Genomic DNA, 18,615 nt, shown 5'->3' on the forward strand with positions numbered 1-18,615 from the left:
TATAGCAGACACCCACTACGACATCTCCCATCCCCATAAGCTCTCAGCTGGCTTGTCACCCATCTCCAGGCAGAGCTCCAGGCACTGCAGCTACCTTCTCACATAGAGTAACTCCTCCTGGTGCCTTCCCAGCCTGTCCTTCCTAAATACCCTGTATCATCCCACGGCAGCACTCCAGTCATGTGAGCCGTTGTCCTTTCATTACCAGCCAGGGTTAAACCATGACAGCCATCACACCACGTCTCCACCATCCCAACAAGATCACAGCCCTGCACCTGCACACAGAACTTGAATTTGTCGCACTCATTCCCCATACTGCATGTATTTGCGCACAGGCACTTCAGAGGCACCTCGGGATGTGGATTATTTCCCAGAAAGGGTCAAAGGCATTCCCCGCAATGGTGCCTTGCAGGCACTTCCTTACTTACATGCAAACGCTTGAGGTGCCTCTGCTTAGGCCCTGTTTTGCTGTGTTCCCTTCATTCACATCACCCCAGGCCTTTGCAGAAGACCCCAGCAGCACAGTACAGCCTTGTCCTTTAGCTGCTGTGCCCTCTGTTGCACATAGATCCCGAGTAAAGAGTCACAAACCCTCTGGTAAGGACATTGCCAAACTACTTCCAAGCCTCGTGCGAAAGATCTGCCTTACTGCCATGTTTCAGAGCTCTACCCTGTTCATAGTAGTCACTGAGTCTTTGCAATAAAAACTCCTAATGCCCATATGTGGTAAGCATTTGCTGTTTACACAGCCATTAGCCAATCTTTCCAGAAGATTTCTTTCTTGCATGCCATTTTCTTACTTAGGTTACAAGTGCAAAAAACAGAGGCCTGTAGTAATCTGTTTTAACAGGCAAAAACTCAAACATGAAGTCACAGCCACAACTTTTTTTCAGATGTGCTTTTTAGCATAGTCATGGGGCAACAGAAAAAGCCATTTCTATTTTTTTCCCCGCTTTCATGGCAAGATTTAGTTTAAACGATCTTTTCTTTAGGCTGATATCTACACTGAAAGCAAGATTTAATCAAGAATGACATTGCTTAATACTGTTTTGCAGATCTCTGATTGATTGATTCAGCCTTCCCTTACTCATAAGACAAATGACTGGAATAAAGGATGAACGGTCTCCCTATTCAGTCTCTCATGCTCTGTGGTGTCCACACCAGCCTTAGCAAAACTACCTTTTAAGAACTGTCTAAAAAATAGTCAGAGCCTATCATAAACGACTGTATCAAAGAGATATGCAAATCCTTTCTTGTTCCATATTCTCCTTAGCCTCCCACTACAATTATTAAATTACAGGGTATTAATAGAAACTAAATAAAGAACTCTGAAAAGATGAATTCTGAAGATGCAAAATTCACATGCCAAATAGAGAGCATGCAATTAGGTTCTTAAATAATTCTTATCACATTTCATGCTAATATTAGCACTTCCAAAAAAACAATAGAAAACTGCAGTATTCCCAGAGACACTTCATTGAAACAGCATAGTGAGGCACAGAGAAAGGATCCTGGTGAATTCTTGTATTTTGATGTTATGCACAAATAACATTTATCTCCAGTTACAATAGTAAAAATCATTCTGCACTCCAAAAAGAATTTGTAATATTTATATGGTGATACTAAGAAAAGACTATTTTTTCTGAACCAATGCAATAGCAAAAATGAGCTTCTCTGCTTAGATTTTTTAGAGAGCACAAATTAGCACAAACTTTTACTTAATTGGGCTCTTCAAGCAAGTATGCAGCAATGAGCATTAGTCTCTCCTCATTGCTTTTTAAAACCTTTATGTCTATCAAGGTCCCATAGCCTTACAGATTTTAATGGCCTTAATGAAGAAAAAGAGCATTGTTATTCAATTTGACTCAAGCAGATCTCCATTCAGAATGACAATGTCGCCATTCACAATGCTATTGTTAGCGTTGGGTCATCCTTCCTAATTTAAATCTCCTTTTCCAGGAGTTTTTAACTTGCTGTCATTTTTTTAACTTGAATCTCAGGCTTAGCAAATGAAGTTGGTCAATCTGTCTGTCAGTCTGTCTGTCTATTATCTACATGCATAATCTACATTCCTGCAGTACCCAGTGCTGACTGACAGAATAATCAATTTGGTGAGTTACTCAGAATATCACTGGACACAGCTCAAAATCACTGTTGTTTCTAAGAAGTGAGGTTTGGCTAATGATTTACCCACCATACAGTCAAATCAACTTTGATTACCTGATAACAAAAAGTATCTAACTGAATATCTGCAGAACTGAGGTTTCAATATTTGCTTCTTACTGCTTGTGGTTCTTTGCATGTGCTAAATCTCCCATATCTTTCTCACCCGGAATGGGTATATAACAAGGAATCACAAACTGAGTGGACATTTTTTCTTTTGATTTAATATCTTATAATATATTAAGCAATTTCATCACGTTCAGGAGCATAATTCTGTATTGGAGATGATTACATACCAGAGCAAGTTCATGAAAATAAAGTTCACTTTTTGTACAGCTGCAAATGTACAAAGGACCAAATCCTCACAATTCAGATTGCAAAGGTTACATCAAGGAAGGCAAAGAGAATACAGGTCCCATCTTTTTTGCTAAGTGAAAATAAGAGTGAAAGCTATTGCATTTCAGGAGGAAATGTCGGATCTGCAGATCCCTAAACTCTCTATCATTTCTCATAGTTCATCTTGTCCATTACACAATTCCTTTTGAGGATGGTCTTGCAGGCAGCTCCAGGAGACTGCGGCTTTGTTGCCTCATGTGCACCAGGTCTGTGCACTATCTCCTTAGACATAAATATTCAGTTTTCCCCTTTTCTTATTAGAACTGCTTTGGCCTCGGAGACAAGGGACCTTCTGTTACTGCGGATGCCTGACTACCATCCTTGAAGAACTTCAGCACATCTACGATACAGGTCAGATCTCAGACCTTCCACATCCTACATTCCCACAAGGTTTTCTTTAGCTAACCCAAACAGCCCATCTGCCTTGCATGCGGCTGGAATATGAAGAACTTTTCTGTTTCATAAATCTGATCACTACACTGTTGCTTCTACATATTAATGGTGCTAGAACAGCTGCCTCAGATATAAATCTCCTTTGATTCTATGTGCTGTATTGGTAAAACTAAAATGGATTTTCTACTTTCTAAGTGGGCTGTGATCCAAACCAAGAATCTACCACAACCTAGAGTTAGATGCCATCTCAGCATGGTATCAAACATTCCTTTTAGGGTACACAGTTTGCAGTAACATACACCAAGAACTAGTGGGAGCAGGAATGAAAGTTGTTATTAGCTGAAGCATCCTCAGCAGAGCAGCTCTCAGAGAACAAATTATTATATCTAGAAGAAAATATTGCTTTCTAAATGCTGTACCAACTGCTGGGGAAAATTGGAAGGTGAGAGGAACAGATGGCTCTCTCTCAGACCAGAGAAAACTGAAGGGAGATGGTAGGATTGAGAGCAAGTGAAAAAACACTATTATCTGAACTCCCTTTCCCTCACCTTCCTCTCCTCCCTCACAGGAACTAAATAACCCCAATTTGGAATAACTAGTATGACTGCAGAAGACACCAAGAGTACCGCAGCCTGGAGAAAAAGCTTTGAGCCCATGAGAACTGCACTCAGAGCCACACTGGATTCACTCAAAATGCTCATTGTAGATGAAAATTGGTTTACGAAAGAAAAGAATTACTGATTGCTTTAGGCTTAGATCTCTGCTCTGGAGCTGACACTCTGGAGGTCAGATTAGATACAGACTTCTTCCGTATCCTCCTTCGTTTAAGAGGTGCCTACAATGGAGATTTAAATAATCTCTTCTTTCCTGAAAGTTATTTTTAATATCAGATAGCAAATAGATCAGCTGTTTCACAAAATAAGGTTTCTATACACATAGCTGTATCAATTATGTATATCTATGAAGGCAGCTGACCTGATTTTCTAATCAGAAAGTTTATTTAAACGTGATTTCTTGCTCTAAAAGGTGATGGCTTTCTGATCACCGTTGCAGGAGTGAAAGTTTTCCATTTCCTAGCTGGCAGTACAGTCAGAATACGCTTTGAGCTGACTAGATGTATTATCACCTGTCAGCTATTTAGAGCTCCTATTAAGTTAGAAGATAGACCCGCACTGAGTCGGGGAAAACTACATCTGCTTCCAGACATCAAACTGACATTTCCTGGAAAGAAAACACCCCACCTGTTCACTGTAGTCTTCGGAGCTGCCAATAGGGCAAGCAGGCATTATTTTCAGGTTAACCAACTGAGAACAGATTAGCGAATAATTAAAACTTTGCCACTACATTATTAACTCCAGTACGTTACTCAGGACTGGAAGCATTTGTATTAAATATGGCACCTGCTGGAGACTATTCCAGATACAGGAATAAGGCCAGTAACGATGACTCTGGGGGGTGGGGGGGAAATACCCTGAAATAAATGGATCCCTATTTTCCTGGTACTTTGACTAGAAACAGTATTCTCACTGCTGCTTAGCACTTTCTTATAACATGGCCAATGTTTTATTGATCTATGAGTCTATTAATCCCAAAGCCTGGTTTTATGGGATGTAGCAATGAAAATAACTGCAGGTATGCAGCTTCTCATGCCTCTGTGGAAAATTTGTCACACTCACTAGCCAGTATTGAGATGTCATCAGGAACTCAAACAATCAGGTCACTAAAATCATTGGTTCAAATTTCTAATTTGCATTATATCTTTTGAAATGTCTTTCTTGATGGTAATGGAAGGAATTTGCTAAGCAACAGCTTTAGCATTTCTTCTTGTGACTGAAACCCTGAGAGCAGTTATAAATACTAGAAAGTGGAACGCCTGGGTCGTAGCAGATATTCAGCAATCTGATTCTTGTTTTATTAAAAATTTCCCTTGACATCAAACGAAGTAGGTGTAAGCAACGTTTTGCCTATAGTACCCAAAGCAAATGCAAGCAGGCATTTTAGAAGGATTACAAAGCATATAGTTTACATTGATTCCAAAGGCAGGCAATTCATTCACTAAGCATTTTGCATATTTTAAGACAATTTAATTTTTAAACATTATAGAAAAATAACATAATTATATTTGTGAAAACTGGCACACTAACTAGTTACATCAGGCAAAAATAATATAAATAGGTGTGTGGTGATAAACAGTAAATAAGTTTGAAGAGCCAAGAAAGTAGTATTTAAAGAATTTCTGGTTTCATGAAATAGAGCTCAGGTTTTAGGGGTTTGGAAATCAATCTTGCCAATGGATTTCACATTCTAAGGACTGCACGCATGAGTCACAGATTTGACTGTATCAAATTTCTTGACTGTACACATGAAGCTATACTTGTATTTGGCTAATTGAAAAAGTGTTTTTTTTAAATGAAAAAGCACCTCTAGTACAATTACCTTTCTCCTGAACTCATCCCCACCCCTGCCACTAGCCTTGCTTTTCTTAAAATTATCAGGAAGATACTAAGCTATCTCCAGATAACTGTCTGGGAAGGGTAGGTGGTAACTGTGATGTTAAAAATCAACTGTTGTTTTGAAACCCTGTCTTCCTTACAGCTTCATCATTCTGAGTATCATGTTCTTTAACTGTAATATTGCAGTTCTAATGGATCTAATTTCAGGGTTATACTTGTATCATTCCCAACAGAATTGTGAAATACAGCTCTTCTTGCTCTGGAATTCCAAAGCTTTTAAGTTATTAAAATTGTATGTCTTTGTATTTTGCTATAGATATAATACAGTGCAATAATTTCTTTGAGGCAATTATGGTCCTCTGAAGTCAAGGCTTTGTTGCAACCACTAGACTCAAACGTGAATGTCTTTTTAGAATCTGCTCAGAAAAATGTTAGCACATCAGCTGATTTACTGATTGTATATCTATTCCAGTAATGACAAAAGATGAAGCTTAAATTTTCCTTTTGTATGTAATGTTTTAATAGAGGGACTGAAGGATAACATGGTGTTCCTACTCTACCAGTTCTTCATAAAGAACTGCATGTATTTTACTATTCTATATGAATTATGAAATTCTTTTTCAAGGGAACTCTCAAATGGTAGGCAAGAACAATAACAAAACCTACGTATTTTGTCAGCATTTCTCATGAACGGACTAGTAGTATAGGTAATAAATGGGACCATTTCAATTTATTTCCTACTCAGAAGATGAATTTAGTTCTATATTCTTGTAACTAAAAGCAGTGTTTTTAGATTAAACTAACTTTCCAGCATTCTGGTTAATTTGCAAGCAAAAATGATTTTCACTCCTTTTTTTAATAGCATAGGTTTCTGCATGGAACTATCGGGACACAAATTACCTCTAGAATATTTGCAGAGCAGGACAAATATCTCTTGTTCTGCCATGTTTCTCAGAACTTTAAATTCCTAATTCATGGGCAGAATTCCAGCTAGATTCATACTGGCATCCTTTATAATCTCTTTGTAAGATCCTTGCAGATTTTTAAGATACTTTGATTTTATAAACTCTAACAAAGGCTAACTTGACTCTGGATTTCACCTAGGATTCATATTCTTGGCCCACTAGGTTGATAAGTAACTCCATTTAATCATGTAATTAAAAAAAAAATAATCTTTTTATGATACTGTTTGGTTATCACTCCTTAGAAAGGATTATATCTTGCTTCATGATAAGTAGCAAATGACAATCCAGTAATAAACAGTAGTTAAGAAAAGACCATACAAATATTTTTGGCTGTTATCTTTGATATTTTTAAAATTTGTCTTGGTTCACAATGAAATAATGATACTTCAGTTAAGTAGAACTTTAAAAAAGTGACAGCTTGATTAAAAATTTTCTCATTTATTTTGAAGGGTTTGCAATTTGTATTCCAAATACATTGAAGGAGATTTTTAAACAAAAATGTATCCCTGAAGAATACCGACATCTTTCACTCAGAGGATGTTGAAAAAAGGATGCCAACTACTTCAGTCAAAAATAAAAATATTTTTAAAATCAATAGCTGCACTTTCCTAAAACAATTTGAGGTGATCAAGTAAATAATAGTTATATGTTTAATGTTTTTGTATATTACATATTTATACATAAATGCATGCGTATACATCCATATATATACAATTATCTATCATTACTAAAGTCTTTTGGAAAGTTTGTTCTTAGCAGATGCATTGTGGTTTTTTTTCCAAAAACTGAAATTCTATGCTAATACTAGTCCTTATATGTTGCAATGAATTATGCTTGACACTTAAGAAATACCAGTTTAGTCTAGTAGACATGGATTAGAAAATATCCTAAATCTGCATTTCTAGGGTTCTAGATAATCCTAGAACACTTCAAAACAGGCCTGACACTGAATACACACCCAGAATAATTTGAGTACATAGTGGCATTTTTCTGTAATTCTACCTTAGGCGTGTCTCCGCATCTTTTGAGCAAACGTTCAGATGAACAGGCTTGAGAAATGCAAAGCCTATTTGATTCAATATGAACTCTTCATGATCCATTACCTGTGTTTCAGTGGGCTCAGTTAATCAGATCAGGAAACAGAAACAGAACTGTGAGATTTAATTGACTAGCCACAAACACACATACAGGTCGGATTTCAAACTCCAATTTTGCAATGTGATGGATGAAATTTTAGAAAACTGCAGCCACTCCAAGAACCTCTTAAACAAAAAATTAGACAAGGGTGGACTTTTCTCAAGTTATTACATCTATTTAATTGCTAAATTATTACCAACCCGCATGGTACATTCACAGAAACACAGGAAAATAGGACTAGAAGGCTTCTTCTAAAGAAATTTCAAGCACTATTTTTCAATTTTTGTGAAATAAAATATTTCCTTTCTGAGCAGCCAAACTGACATTTCCAATATTTTAAAAGGACTTTTAGGCTTTGTAGTAGGCAGAATTTTACTTCAGATTCCTTTGATATCCAGTACAGCTCAGGAAGCTAAGGTGTGCTCTAATGTGAAAAGCCACACAGTAAAAAAGCCACAATTCTCACCTTAAGGGAGGCACTAAGGTGCCACTGCATTATCTACAACTTCTACAAATATTCATGTTGATGTGCAGCTTTTCTGTCCTGCTGCATACCCTGCAAACATTTAGAAAATAAAGGCCTTGCAGCAGAGAGCTTGAGCTTTCCTTTGTGAGTTCAAATGCTGCATTCCAATATGCTTTTCAGAGACACTTTACAATCCCCCAAACTGTAGCAAGCCATACCACCAGACTAAGACAGAGGAAGAAACAGCTTTGCAAAAATGCAAAGGAAAAAATATAAACATACAGTAGATGTTGCTAGCTGAGCCCACTGGGCATATATTGTTGGTCACAGCATGGATCTGACACTGTGGGGTATATTTACAGCATGGGGTATGGAGAACTACACACACAAACAATCGTGAGAACAGTATATTTTTTCTTATGTGAAATGCATTGAAAATTGACCCTGTTGGGATGTAAATGGGGAATCGGATTGTTGTGGAAATTCGACTGGTTTGTGTGCTTTTTAAGTGTTGAATTTTCTTTTCAAGTGATCAAAAGTGTCGTTGAGTCATAACAGTCAAAGATGGCAAAGACCACATATTGCTCTAATTTTGGTCTTCACACATCTTGCAGAGATTAATGCTTGAAAGATATTATTAGAACTTTTTATTCCTTTATCCCAAAGTGACACCATATGAAAAGCTTGCCATGATAGTTCTTCAATATCTTCTCTTCTAATTTTCAAAGCTATACCATGTAAATTAAACTCAGAAAAATCACATCAGAGCTAAACGAAAGAGTTAATATGCACTCCATACAGACATTCAAACACCTGCCAGATCCTCTCTTGCTCAGGTAGTAGAACAACCACGCTGCCCCTTGAAGTACAAGTGCTTCAGCCTTACATTTTACATTGCTCCCTATCTGCTTTCTTTCCCCATGGAATTGCCGAGTCCATGTTTACAAAGCTTCTTCTGACATACATGGTAAGACCAACCAATGTTACAAATCTCCTAATCAGTACAACACGGTACTTTCAGGGACTTCTTACCACAGCTTAGTCTAGCAGTGAAAGGACAGGTTGGTGGAATTGTGTCTGTTCTGAGTATCACCAGGAAACCATCTCTGTCAGAGATTCTTTACACCCATGAGATAGCTAGCGACGAGCAAACACACTGCTGGGGGCATGCACCAGCATGTCGTAAGGGACTGCTCTACATCACCACTGAACACTTCCATTGACTTCTTGAGGCTCTAGTTGTAAACTGTGGGCTTCTAAATTAGTTTCTCAAGGAAAGGCTTCTTTTCAAAAACCTCTTGTGACCTTACTTCTCCATTTTAATTAACCACACTTAGCCCATTGCTGTGCTATCAATATTGATACTTTCAAGTTATATATAAATTTCCAAATTTCCAGCAAGCACAGTAACATTAACTTTTTGTGGTATTGCTTCTTTGTTGCAGTAAAACACGGGGGGGGGGGGGGGGGGGGATGGTATTATTTTACAGCAATAAATGCCTGTATGTCCTGGTTCCATAGAGGAACAAGACTTTTGTAACAGATACAGCAAAAAAATTGTGTCCTTCTTTTAACTGTCAAAAGGAAATATTGTAACACAACCCTAACAGAGAAAAGGTGACTCTGTTATCATTGGTAGTGTTATGCAGTTTAGTATTTATTTCAAATTGCTCAAACGGCAAAATAAAAGTACGGATCAATCACCCATGCCATTATTTAAGTAAGGAAACCATGCCTTCTTTCAACCAAAAGCACTTCAAAAAAATGAATATGAAATACTGTCCCATTTTCAAATATCAAAACTGGGATATATGGGAAGTTGAAATGCTTGCAAAACTTACCACAGTGACAAAATCCAATATGAATTAAACCTTGATGTCCTGCTAATCACTAAAGCAATCTGAGTACAAGAGCTGGCAAATAAATTGAGTAGGAAGATGCATTTTCATATAGTCATTTTTCCGAGGGGAAATGAACATTATCTTCCATTTTCCAGTTAAAAAATACAGTGAAGATTACTCATCCTTAAAAGAGATGTTAGCATACTACTTACTGGTAATGCAGGAGCAATAATAGTTGATATAAGTGCAGAAGTGTTATGAAAACATGCCTTGTATATCAATAATATGAAAAAACCCTACTGTATTTCAAAAAGTTTAAAAGCTTGATTCCTGCTTATTTAAGCATATGTAGAGTTTTTATACTTAGGTTAGAAATCCATGATGCACTGCATCAGAATCTGTAATTTACATATATGGTGTAAAAACATGTCTATGGGAACTTCTGCTTTTGGACCAAATACAATCACAGTTGAAGGGTTATTTATCTTGGCTTAGATCTTTACCAAATAGTAAAAGCCCTGCCTAGAGATGAGTTGGTAAGTGACTGTTCACTGCTTCACAGCTACCTGCTGAAAGTTCAAGGCATCTCAGAAGCCACAGAAACAGACACAGTAAGCAAAAAAGGGGTGTATGGCTCTTGCAGTGTTTATGAGTATTGATGGTGGAACACACTATAAATTTCCAGGGCTATCCAGAGCTCAAATGGTTATTGGAAGAGGAGTCTCTCAGCTACACAAAGTCCTCCTTCAATAGACTAATTTCTTCTCGATGCAACTACTGCATCTCTCTTGTCAACCAGTTTAATAACTGCTGTAACTCAACAAGATGTAATACTCTGGTCACTGAGCAAAAAAGCTCGAAAGCCCTCCAGAGGTACATCTTCCCATATACATCATAATCTCATTTGAAGATCTGTATTTGTCTCCTCCACTATTCCTGTCTATAGTATAATCAAAATCTGACAGACCAATATGCTATCAAAGATCCGAATAAGCATTTTAAATGAAAAGTCATTATCTAGAATACTGACTAGCATGAAGAGAGCATTTAAATATTTCAAGTCTTGGCAGACTTCAACAATCTCGCCAAGATGGCACCTGTCTACAAATGTTGCATACCAGCTTTGCTGCATTAAAATCAATGAATTTGAATATATCCAGCAGACAGGGATCCAGCTTACAGAAAGTATAATTCAGCATATCACAGTACTAGTTTGAGCACAGTTAAAGAGTGCTAGTGGTACATCAAAAACAGGGGAAAGTTTTTGTCTGTCTGTCTTTAAAATGCCTTTTATGCCTGCAGGTAAAAAAAATCCTTTTACATTTCATTTTCAGAGGCTTACAGCTGTTAGTCATTAATTATTACTTATGAAAAGATAGCCATGAAAAATTAGTTTAAAAACAGATTCTGCAATTTAAAAGTTCGAGTGAGATAGAAAGTTATTTTTTGAATAATAATTTCTTCAGTACAGCTGCTGTCATAAGGACACTTCTGAAAAGCGACAGGAGAAGGAGACTGGCTTGTTAACACACCAAGGATGACCACGATTGTCTTAATTTCAGTCCAGTGCACTTCTCATCTGAATGCAGCATAAGAACACTGAACGTTGTCTGGACAAGGGATGGCTTCCACTCTCCTGTGCCACTTATTCCTTCTTTCCACCAATCCTCTGACTTATATACACATTTGAAAAATAATCTATGCTTACAGAGACAGATGTTTGTCTTTCACTGTCCTTAAATTCCACATTTCTGTGCAACCTACAGAGTGCTGTCTTTGGGCCAACATCCTAGAAATAGCTTTAGAGTCTAAATGAACTGCAGGAAATTCCCATGAAGGTGTGGGAGTAACTCACAAGATTTGGCTGCTATTACCTGGCAAAGTAACAGTAAAGGGTATAAGAAGTGCAAATCATGGACCATCTCCCATACAGACTTTAGTTTTATGTTTTCTCTGACTCCAAGCTTGTTACACAGAAAAGTCTTCTTATTCTGACATTAAGGAATCAAAACTCCAGCCTGCTACATACTCCATAGTTTTGTGTGGGTGTTTAATATTTTTTTCCCTTTTATTTTCGCCTCTCTCCTGCTCATACAATCCCTAACTGCAGTCATCATCCCTTTCTCACTGGGATCATGCCCTGAGACATGTTAAGTATATCGGCTTAGACTTTACAGTAGCACTGTACCCTCAATGCTAGCACAACCTGGAGAGGCATCTTTATCTTCTGTACTTTTGACCTCCTCTCTTCAGCACATACACTGTGGATTCTTTCTGAACATCCAGAATCATTTGCATGTGAATGTAGAGTTCCTCTACCTACAATCCTGAGGCAAAAGTGGCAGAAAGACAGCTCTGCCACTAAATTTGAACCTTCAAGGAGATGACAACCTTCTGATAAAGAATGAGTCAAGAACTTACAGGTAAAGATTAAAGGGCAAGCTAACATGGGTGACACTGTTGTGAGTGTTAGATAGGGATAGTGTAGGGAGGTAGATAAATGGTTTCAGAACCATGTAGCAGACACCACAGAGAATGAGGAACCTTGGACCCACAAAAGCCAGACTCCACTCCAGTCTCCACCCTCCAACATCGCAACCAAAAAAAGATATGAAGCTTTAACAGCTATACACATCCACAAGCAAGGCCTGCAAGGAGAGACTGTGCTAGCAACCCACGATGGACACCATAAAAAGAAACGCTGAGTGTTTGTAAGCTGTAGGGCAGGGGTCCTCAAACTTTTTAATCAGGGGGCTGGCGCGCGGATGAAGTGGCAGGCAGTCATCTGCGGCTGCTTGGTTCCCCCCCAACCCCCAGTGGGGGGGTTCTGTAAATACCAGGGGCCGGATTGAGGACCCTGGGGGGCCATATCCGGCCCGTGGGCTGTAGTTTGAGGACCCCTGGTGTAGGGTGACTCTGTATTAAGGGACATTGAAAGAGGCTGCCCAGAGCAGTTGTGGGGTCTCCTTCTCCAGAGATATTCAAAACCCACCTGGACATGACTGTGCAATGTGCTCTGGGTGACCCTGCTTTAGCAGGTGGTTGGACTAGGTGGTCTCCAGAGGTCCCTTCCAACTCTGACCATTCTGTGATTCTCAATATCAACACACATAGAAATACCGCTGCAGGTTAAGTGTGATGCTCTGTTGTTGAATTAGTAGGTTTTGTGTTGGAAACTATTGAAAAGTAAGGATTTTATCTCATCCTATGGAAAGCCAATAGGTAAACTAATTCAATTTTTTGAAAGTATGCATCAATTCTTCAGCAGGAGGGGGGGTGGGGGTGGTGGTAAATTTGTCTGTGGAGATGTATATACCACATGTACAGATTCAAATAGATGATGTGAAAGGTACAGCACCTTCAATGCCTTCATTATGTTAATAACCTGAGGGGTTGACATTTTTACTTAATTTCTTAGATACATCTTTTCCATCCATGAAAAGGTGCACCCATGATAGCAGCGCTGTAATTAGGTTCTTCACTTTTGCACCAAGAGGACGAAATAATGTGAAAGTCATTTCAACTGCCTGGTGCTTTTTGATGCTTCTTACAGCAGCAGTGGAAGCTGAAGAAGAGAAAAAAATTTATGACAAAAGTCTTTCCTCTGATATACATCTATAAATGCAATTGACGTTCACAGTAATAACCTGTATAGATAGATTTCCTTTATTACTTAACTGAAACACATTAGGATGGAACAGTGAATTTCTGCAGGTTATATGGTTGGGATATATGTAGGCTTATAATCTCTGGAGCTGCTGGATGTGATTAAAAACTAGGACAAAGCTATCCAGTTTGGAAAGACTTAATTGATTACTGTTGTAATACTTCAGCCAGTTTGATATGCAGATGTGTTCTATAATAACACTCAAGAAATAATACAGTTCAATATTTCCTGAGTCCAGTGATAAGCATGACTAAAATTTTCAAAGGTGTTAAAGATTTAGTGGGAGATGAATCTATAATTATTCTTCAGTCCCTTTGAAAATCTTAAGCCTGATACTGTTTATTGATGATAAACTGCAGCACACCTGAATTTAGACCATTTAATTACATGGTTAATAGAAATATTTGCTAACAATATCCCGTTAAAAAGCAGATAGAGCTAAAATTTCAAGTAAGAAACTATTCTCAACACACTTTCTACACTGGTCTTCAACAGAAGCTGATCATAACTTCTTTTTAAAAATGGAACAATGCCAACATGAAAAAGAAGTCCATAAAGGAGCCTGATCCTTTAAGTGTACCTCATACATGTGCTTCTACTGCACTCAGGAAACACGAGTCCTTATGAGACCAAGGAGCTTTGGCACTCACATATGGAGGGCCCACTTCCTGGGAAACCATAGCCTTGTTCCTGACTGCAGGATTGTACATTTCTGGATATGACCTTTGTGTAGCAATAATGAGAATTACCTTTCTAGAAGCATGGCAGGGGCAGGGGGTGGGGTGGGGGGGCAGGGGTTATTTTTCCCTTCTGATTAACATCCAGCTGCAACCCATGGCCATGATACTGACACTGAGGGTAAGAACACCTGTTGCATCCTTTAGAAATGGGAAATGAGCCAAATGCCTTACAGCATTGCATTGCTAACAGTCTTGGTCTTCAACAGTTTGGGCTAAATTTGAACCTACATCTGGAGGCAAAGGGATCTGTATTACACAATGAATAAATTTCAAGGCCAACTCAGCACTAAACTTCCAATGTTTTGTTGCTACTTTTCAATAAAATCACTTTGTGTTACACTTGTTTCTGTATAAAATAAAGTAAATGTCACACTTTTTTGTCATACCATTTTTATTTAACAGTTGGGTTTTTTTATACCCATTAGTTAAAAAAGTTATAACAAGGCAAATCATTTATCAAAATGAAAAATGCTGTACTCCTTGAGCAAGGAAAGGGGAGTCTAAATAGAATGTCCCTGCTCTTAAATTAATGGAACCATGTTATATTTAATATTTTCTCTTAAGTAGTTATGTAAGCACTCCAAGATCATTAATGAAGAAGTGCAGAATCACAATTTACAGCTGAAGGGCAAAACTGCTAAAAAAGCATTTCAGAATCATGTCATCGAGTGATACAGTTTAGGAAAATAAATGTAAGAATCATTGATCTCCGATACCATAATTAAATGTTCACAACACATGACAAGGAGAAAGGACAACAAAGTTCATTAAAACTTGACTTGGAATCTAAGATGCAGAACTAATCAAGCAGATGTACTATGGAAGGGTCAGTATTATAGACAAGAATCATGGAACCACAGGGTGGCTGGGTCTGGAAGGGACCTCGGGAGGTCACCCAGCCCAACCCCTGCCAAAGCAGGGTCACCCAGAGCGGGCTGCACAGGATCACGTCCAGGCGGGTTCTGAGTGTCTCCAGAGAAGAGGACCCCACAGCCTCTCTGGGCAGCCTGGCCCAGTGCTCTGCCACCCTCATGGTGAAGAAGTTCTTCCTCATACTCAGGTGGAACCTCCTGCGTTTCAGTTTGTGCCCGTTGCTCCTTGTCCTCTCGTTGTGCACTACTGAAAAGAGCCTGTTCCACCCTCTTGAGACTCCCCCTTAAGACATTTGCAGCCATTGGTGAGGTCCCTCTCAGCCTCCCCTTCCCCAGGCTCAGCAGGCCCAGCTCTCCCAGCCTGTCCCCACCAGGGAGGTGCCCAGGCCCCTCACCGTGGCACGCGACTTCGCAACAACATCTGCCACCTCCCTCAGCACTCGGGGGGGATCCCATGGGGCCCCACGGATCTGTGGGTGTCAGGTTTGTCTAAGTGATCTCTGACACAACCCTTCGCAACAAAGGCAAAGTCTTCCCTTCTCCAGACATCCTCTCTTGCCCCCAGGGCCTGGGGGTCCCGAGGGCCGGCCTTGGCACTAGACTGAGGCAAAGGTGGCATTCAGTAACTGCCTTCTCTGTGCCCTGTGTCACCAGGGCACCCACCTCATGCAGCAGCGGGCCCATGTTTTCCCTGGTCATCCTTCTCCTACTGAGGTACCTGAAGAAGCCCTTCTTGTCACCCTTGACATCCCTCGCCAGATTTAATTCCAAATGGACCTTAGCCTGACTCACCGCCTCCCTGCACGTTCTGACAACATCCCTACAGTCCTCCCAGGTGGCCTGCACCTTTTAGCACATGCCTTAAGCTTCCTCCTTCTGTTTGAGGTTTGCCAGAAACTCCTTGCTCATCCATGCAGGCCTCCTGCCCCCTCTGCTTCATTTCCTACTTGTGGGGATGCACTTGTGATGAGCTTGGAGGAAGTGATGCTTGAATATTGGCCAGCTCTCTTGGACTCCACAACCTGTAAAGACCTAACACATGGGATTCCTCCAAGTAGGTCCTTGAAGAGGCCAAAGGTAGCTCGCCTGAACACCAGGGTCCTATTTATCGCCCTGCTTCTTCCATGCAGGACCCTGAACTCCACCATCTCATGGTCACTGCAGCGAAGGTTGCCCCCAGCCTTCACATTCCCAAGCAGCCCTTCTTTGCTAGCACAAGGTCCAGCAGTACACCTCGCCTCACTGGTTCCTCCACCACCTGCATCAAAAACGTACCATCAACACACTGCAGGAACCTCCTGGGCTGTGTGTGCCCAGCTGTGTGGTCTTTCCAGCAGATATCAGGCGGGTTGAGGGCTCCCATGAGAACCAGGGCCTGTGACCATGAGACTACCTCCAGCTGCCTGTAGAAGGCCTCATCGACTCCCCCTTCCTGATCAGGTGGCCTGTAGCAAACACTCACAACAGTGTCCCCCATGTCAGCCTGCCCTTTAATCTTTACCCATAAGCTTTCGGTTCTTTCTGCATCCACCCCTAGGGAGAGCTCAATGCATTCCAGTTCCTCTCTTGCATAAAGAACGCTTTCATTTTAATAAAAAGTATTTTAAAATTAGATTTTCTTGTGATTATTTCAATTTAACATAAGATTAATGGTCAATAGTTAGTTTTTTGTAAGGACAATTCATTTTTGTGCAACATCTCCAAATGTACCATTGGCCAGTTCATCTGCTGGCATTTTGATATGTTATGTTTCTGTCCCCTAGAATCAGTGCCGCTGCTCAGTTGTCCTTTGTAAATCCAGCTCTCACTTGACATCCAGACACTAATACTCACATTCCTAGCCTTCTTTCTATAAATTCTTGTGGAACAGATTTGACCAGGCTTTCTTAAGTAATGCAATAACTGATCTTCTAATATACAATAAGTTTATTGCAACAAAAGAAAATTCACAGAAATCAGATGGAATTCATCCCAGTGAGCTAATGGAACTTGCAGAAATAGTGTTGGAGCCACTGGCTATTATTCTTCAGAAGTAATGGAGAACAGCCAAGGTCCCATAGCTGGGAAATTACAAACCATATTACCTCTTTTGAAGAGAAAAAAAAAAAAAAACCAAAACCCAGCCAATCTACCAGAGGAATTACAGAACGGAGAATTCAAATTCGAATTGCCAAGTTAGCAAGTGAAGCAGTCAGTTTGGAACCTGCTACAAAGGCATGCTGAAAGGTTGGTGATAAACAATAGAATCAGGAATTGGCAGAGGCAAAGCATGTCTATAATAATATAATATAAATATTATTGAATGTGGGCCTCTTGCTCAGGGCTGTTGCTACCATTCACCCCCTTAGTACAATCAGGCTGCTTTATGACACTTTCACATGTGCCAGCAAGTACAACAGTCACGTTTTGTCAGACTTCAGGAGAAACAATCTATCGGTCTAATTCCTCATTGTTTCCCAGCACTTGGGCCAAAAAAGTTTATTTTGGTAACGTCCCTTTATACCATTATAATATTTCACAACATTAGACCACCTTACATTTGTGAAAAACTAGGCTTTAAATCGCATGCTAAGTATACTAAAGTGACCTATAATGTGTAACAGAAGACGGAACACAGATCACATTTGTATAGGAATATTCCTATATTGCGATTAGGTCTACAATCTCATTAGTTACAAAAACAGTTTAAGAATCAATTGCCAGGTTTTGATTTGCAGTGGTTTAGGAAGGTCATTTCCGTGCCAGTTACAAGAAGCTTCTCATGTTGAAAATCAAACTATAAAAATAGATTCCTCTTTGTTCCCACAGGACATGGGAACTAGAAACCAGCAAACACAGAAAACTCAGAACTGCCAGGTTTATCAGGAAACACAAAAAAAAATTGATTCCCTGTTCAATCTAGCCCTAAAGTACTTGGCTAAATAATGAGTCCATCTTTTCCAGAACACATCACCAAGTCCTAGAAAATAATTAATTTTCTCCATTTTAACAAACATAGACATATCTTTCAAAAAACTCCACCATTTGAACTGTCTTCTTTTTTAAAGCTCCTTCTTTATGTGATCATACCTGCCACTTTATGAACAATCAGACAAACTATTCTACTTTTGCTTCTTCATTACTGCTAGCCTGTTTTCTGGCATGTCATAGCTTCCTGTATATGCCACAAATAAATTCTGTATGTAGGCATTCAGTCTAGACTAGGGACTCATATCCTAACTCCTGTTGAGCTGATATATACGGTGGAAAAAGTATATAGGGAGTGCCTTTTGCAAATTGACACAGGAAAAAAATATCTGTGTTTCTTAAAAGGCAGATAATCCCAGGCATAAGCAAGGTCAAAAACCAGAAGGAACACCAGTACCTTACTAAGCTATTAAGTGTAAATTGAATTAGACAGGCTTAAGTTTCTGCTAACTTAACACCTTTTACCCCATTCCACTTGCAGCGAGTGACTGTTCTCATTGCAAGGACTGGAGCATTTGCTCTGTAATTCTATGTAATAGAAATGCTTTCTACTAC

At 39.4% G+C, this 18,615-nt stretch overlaps 1 protein-coding gene across 1 annotated transcript in view; it reads right to left on the minus strand.

Annotated features, from left to right (window-relative positions):
* Positions 1-18,615, minus strand: part of IQCM (IQ motif containing M) — a 116,280-nt gene that overhangs the window by 12,392 nt on the left and 85,273 nt on the right. The window contains 1 exon segment of the mRNA XM_055726345.1: positions 13,224-13,379. Within this exon segment, the coding sequence (XP_055582320.1) occupies positions 13,224-13,379 (156 nt within the window).

This window comes from Falco cherrug, chromosome 1 (assembly GCF_023634085.1).
Source record: "Falco cherrug isolate bFalChe1 chromosome 1, bFalChe1.pri, whole genome shotgun sequence".
In the NCBI taxonomy this organism is placed as follows: Eukaryota; Metazoa; Chordata; class Aves; order Falconiformes; family Falconidae; genus Falco; species Falco cherrug.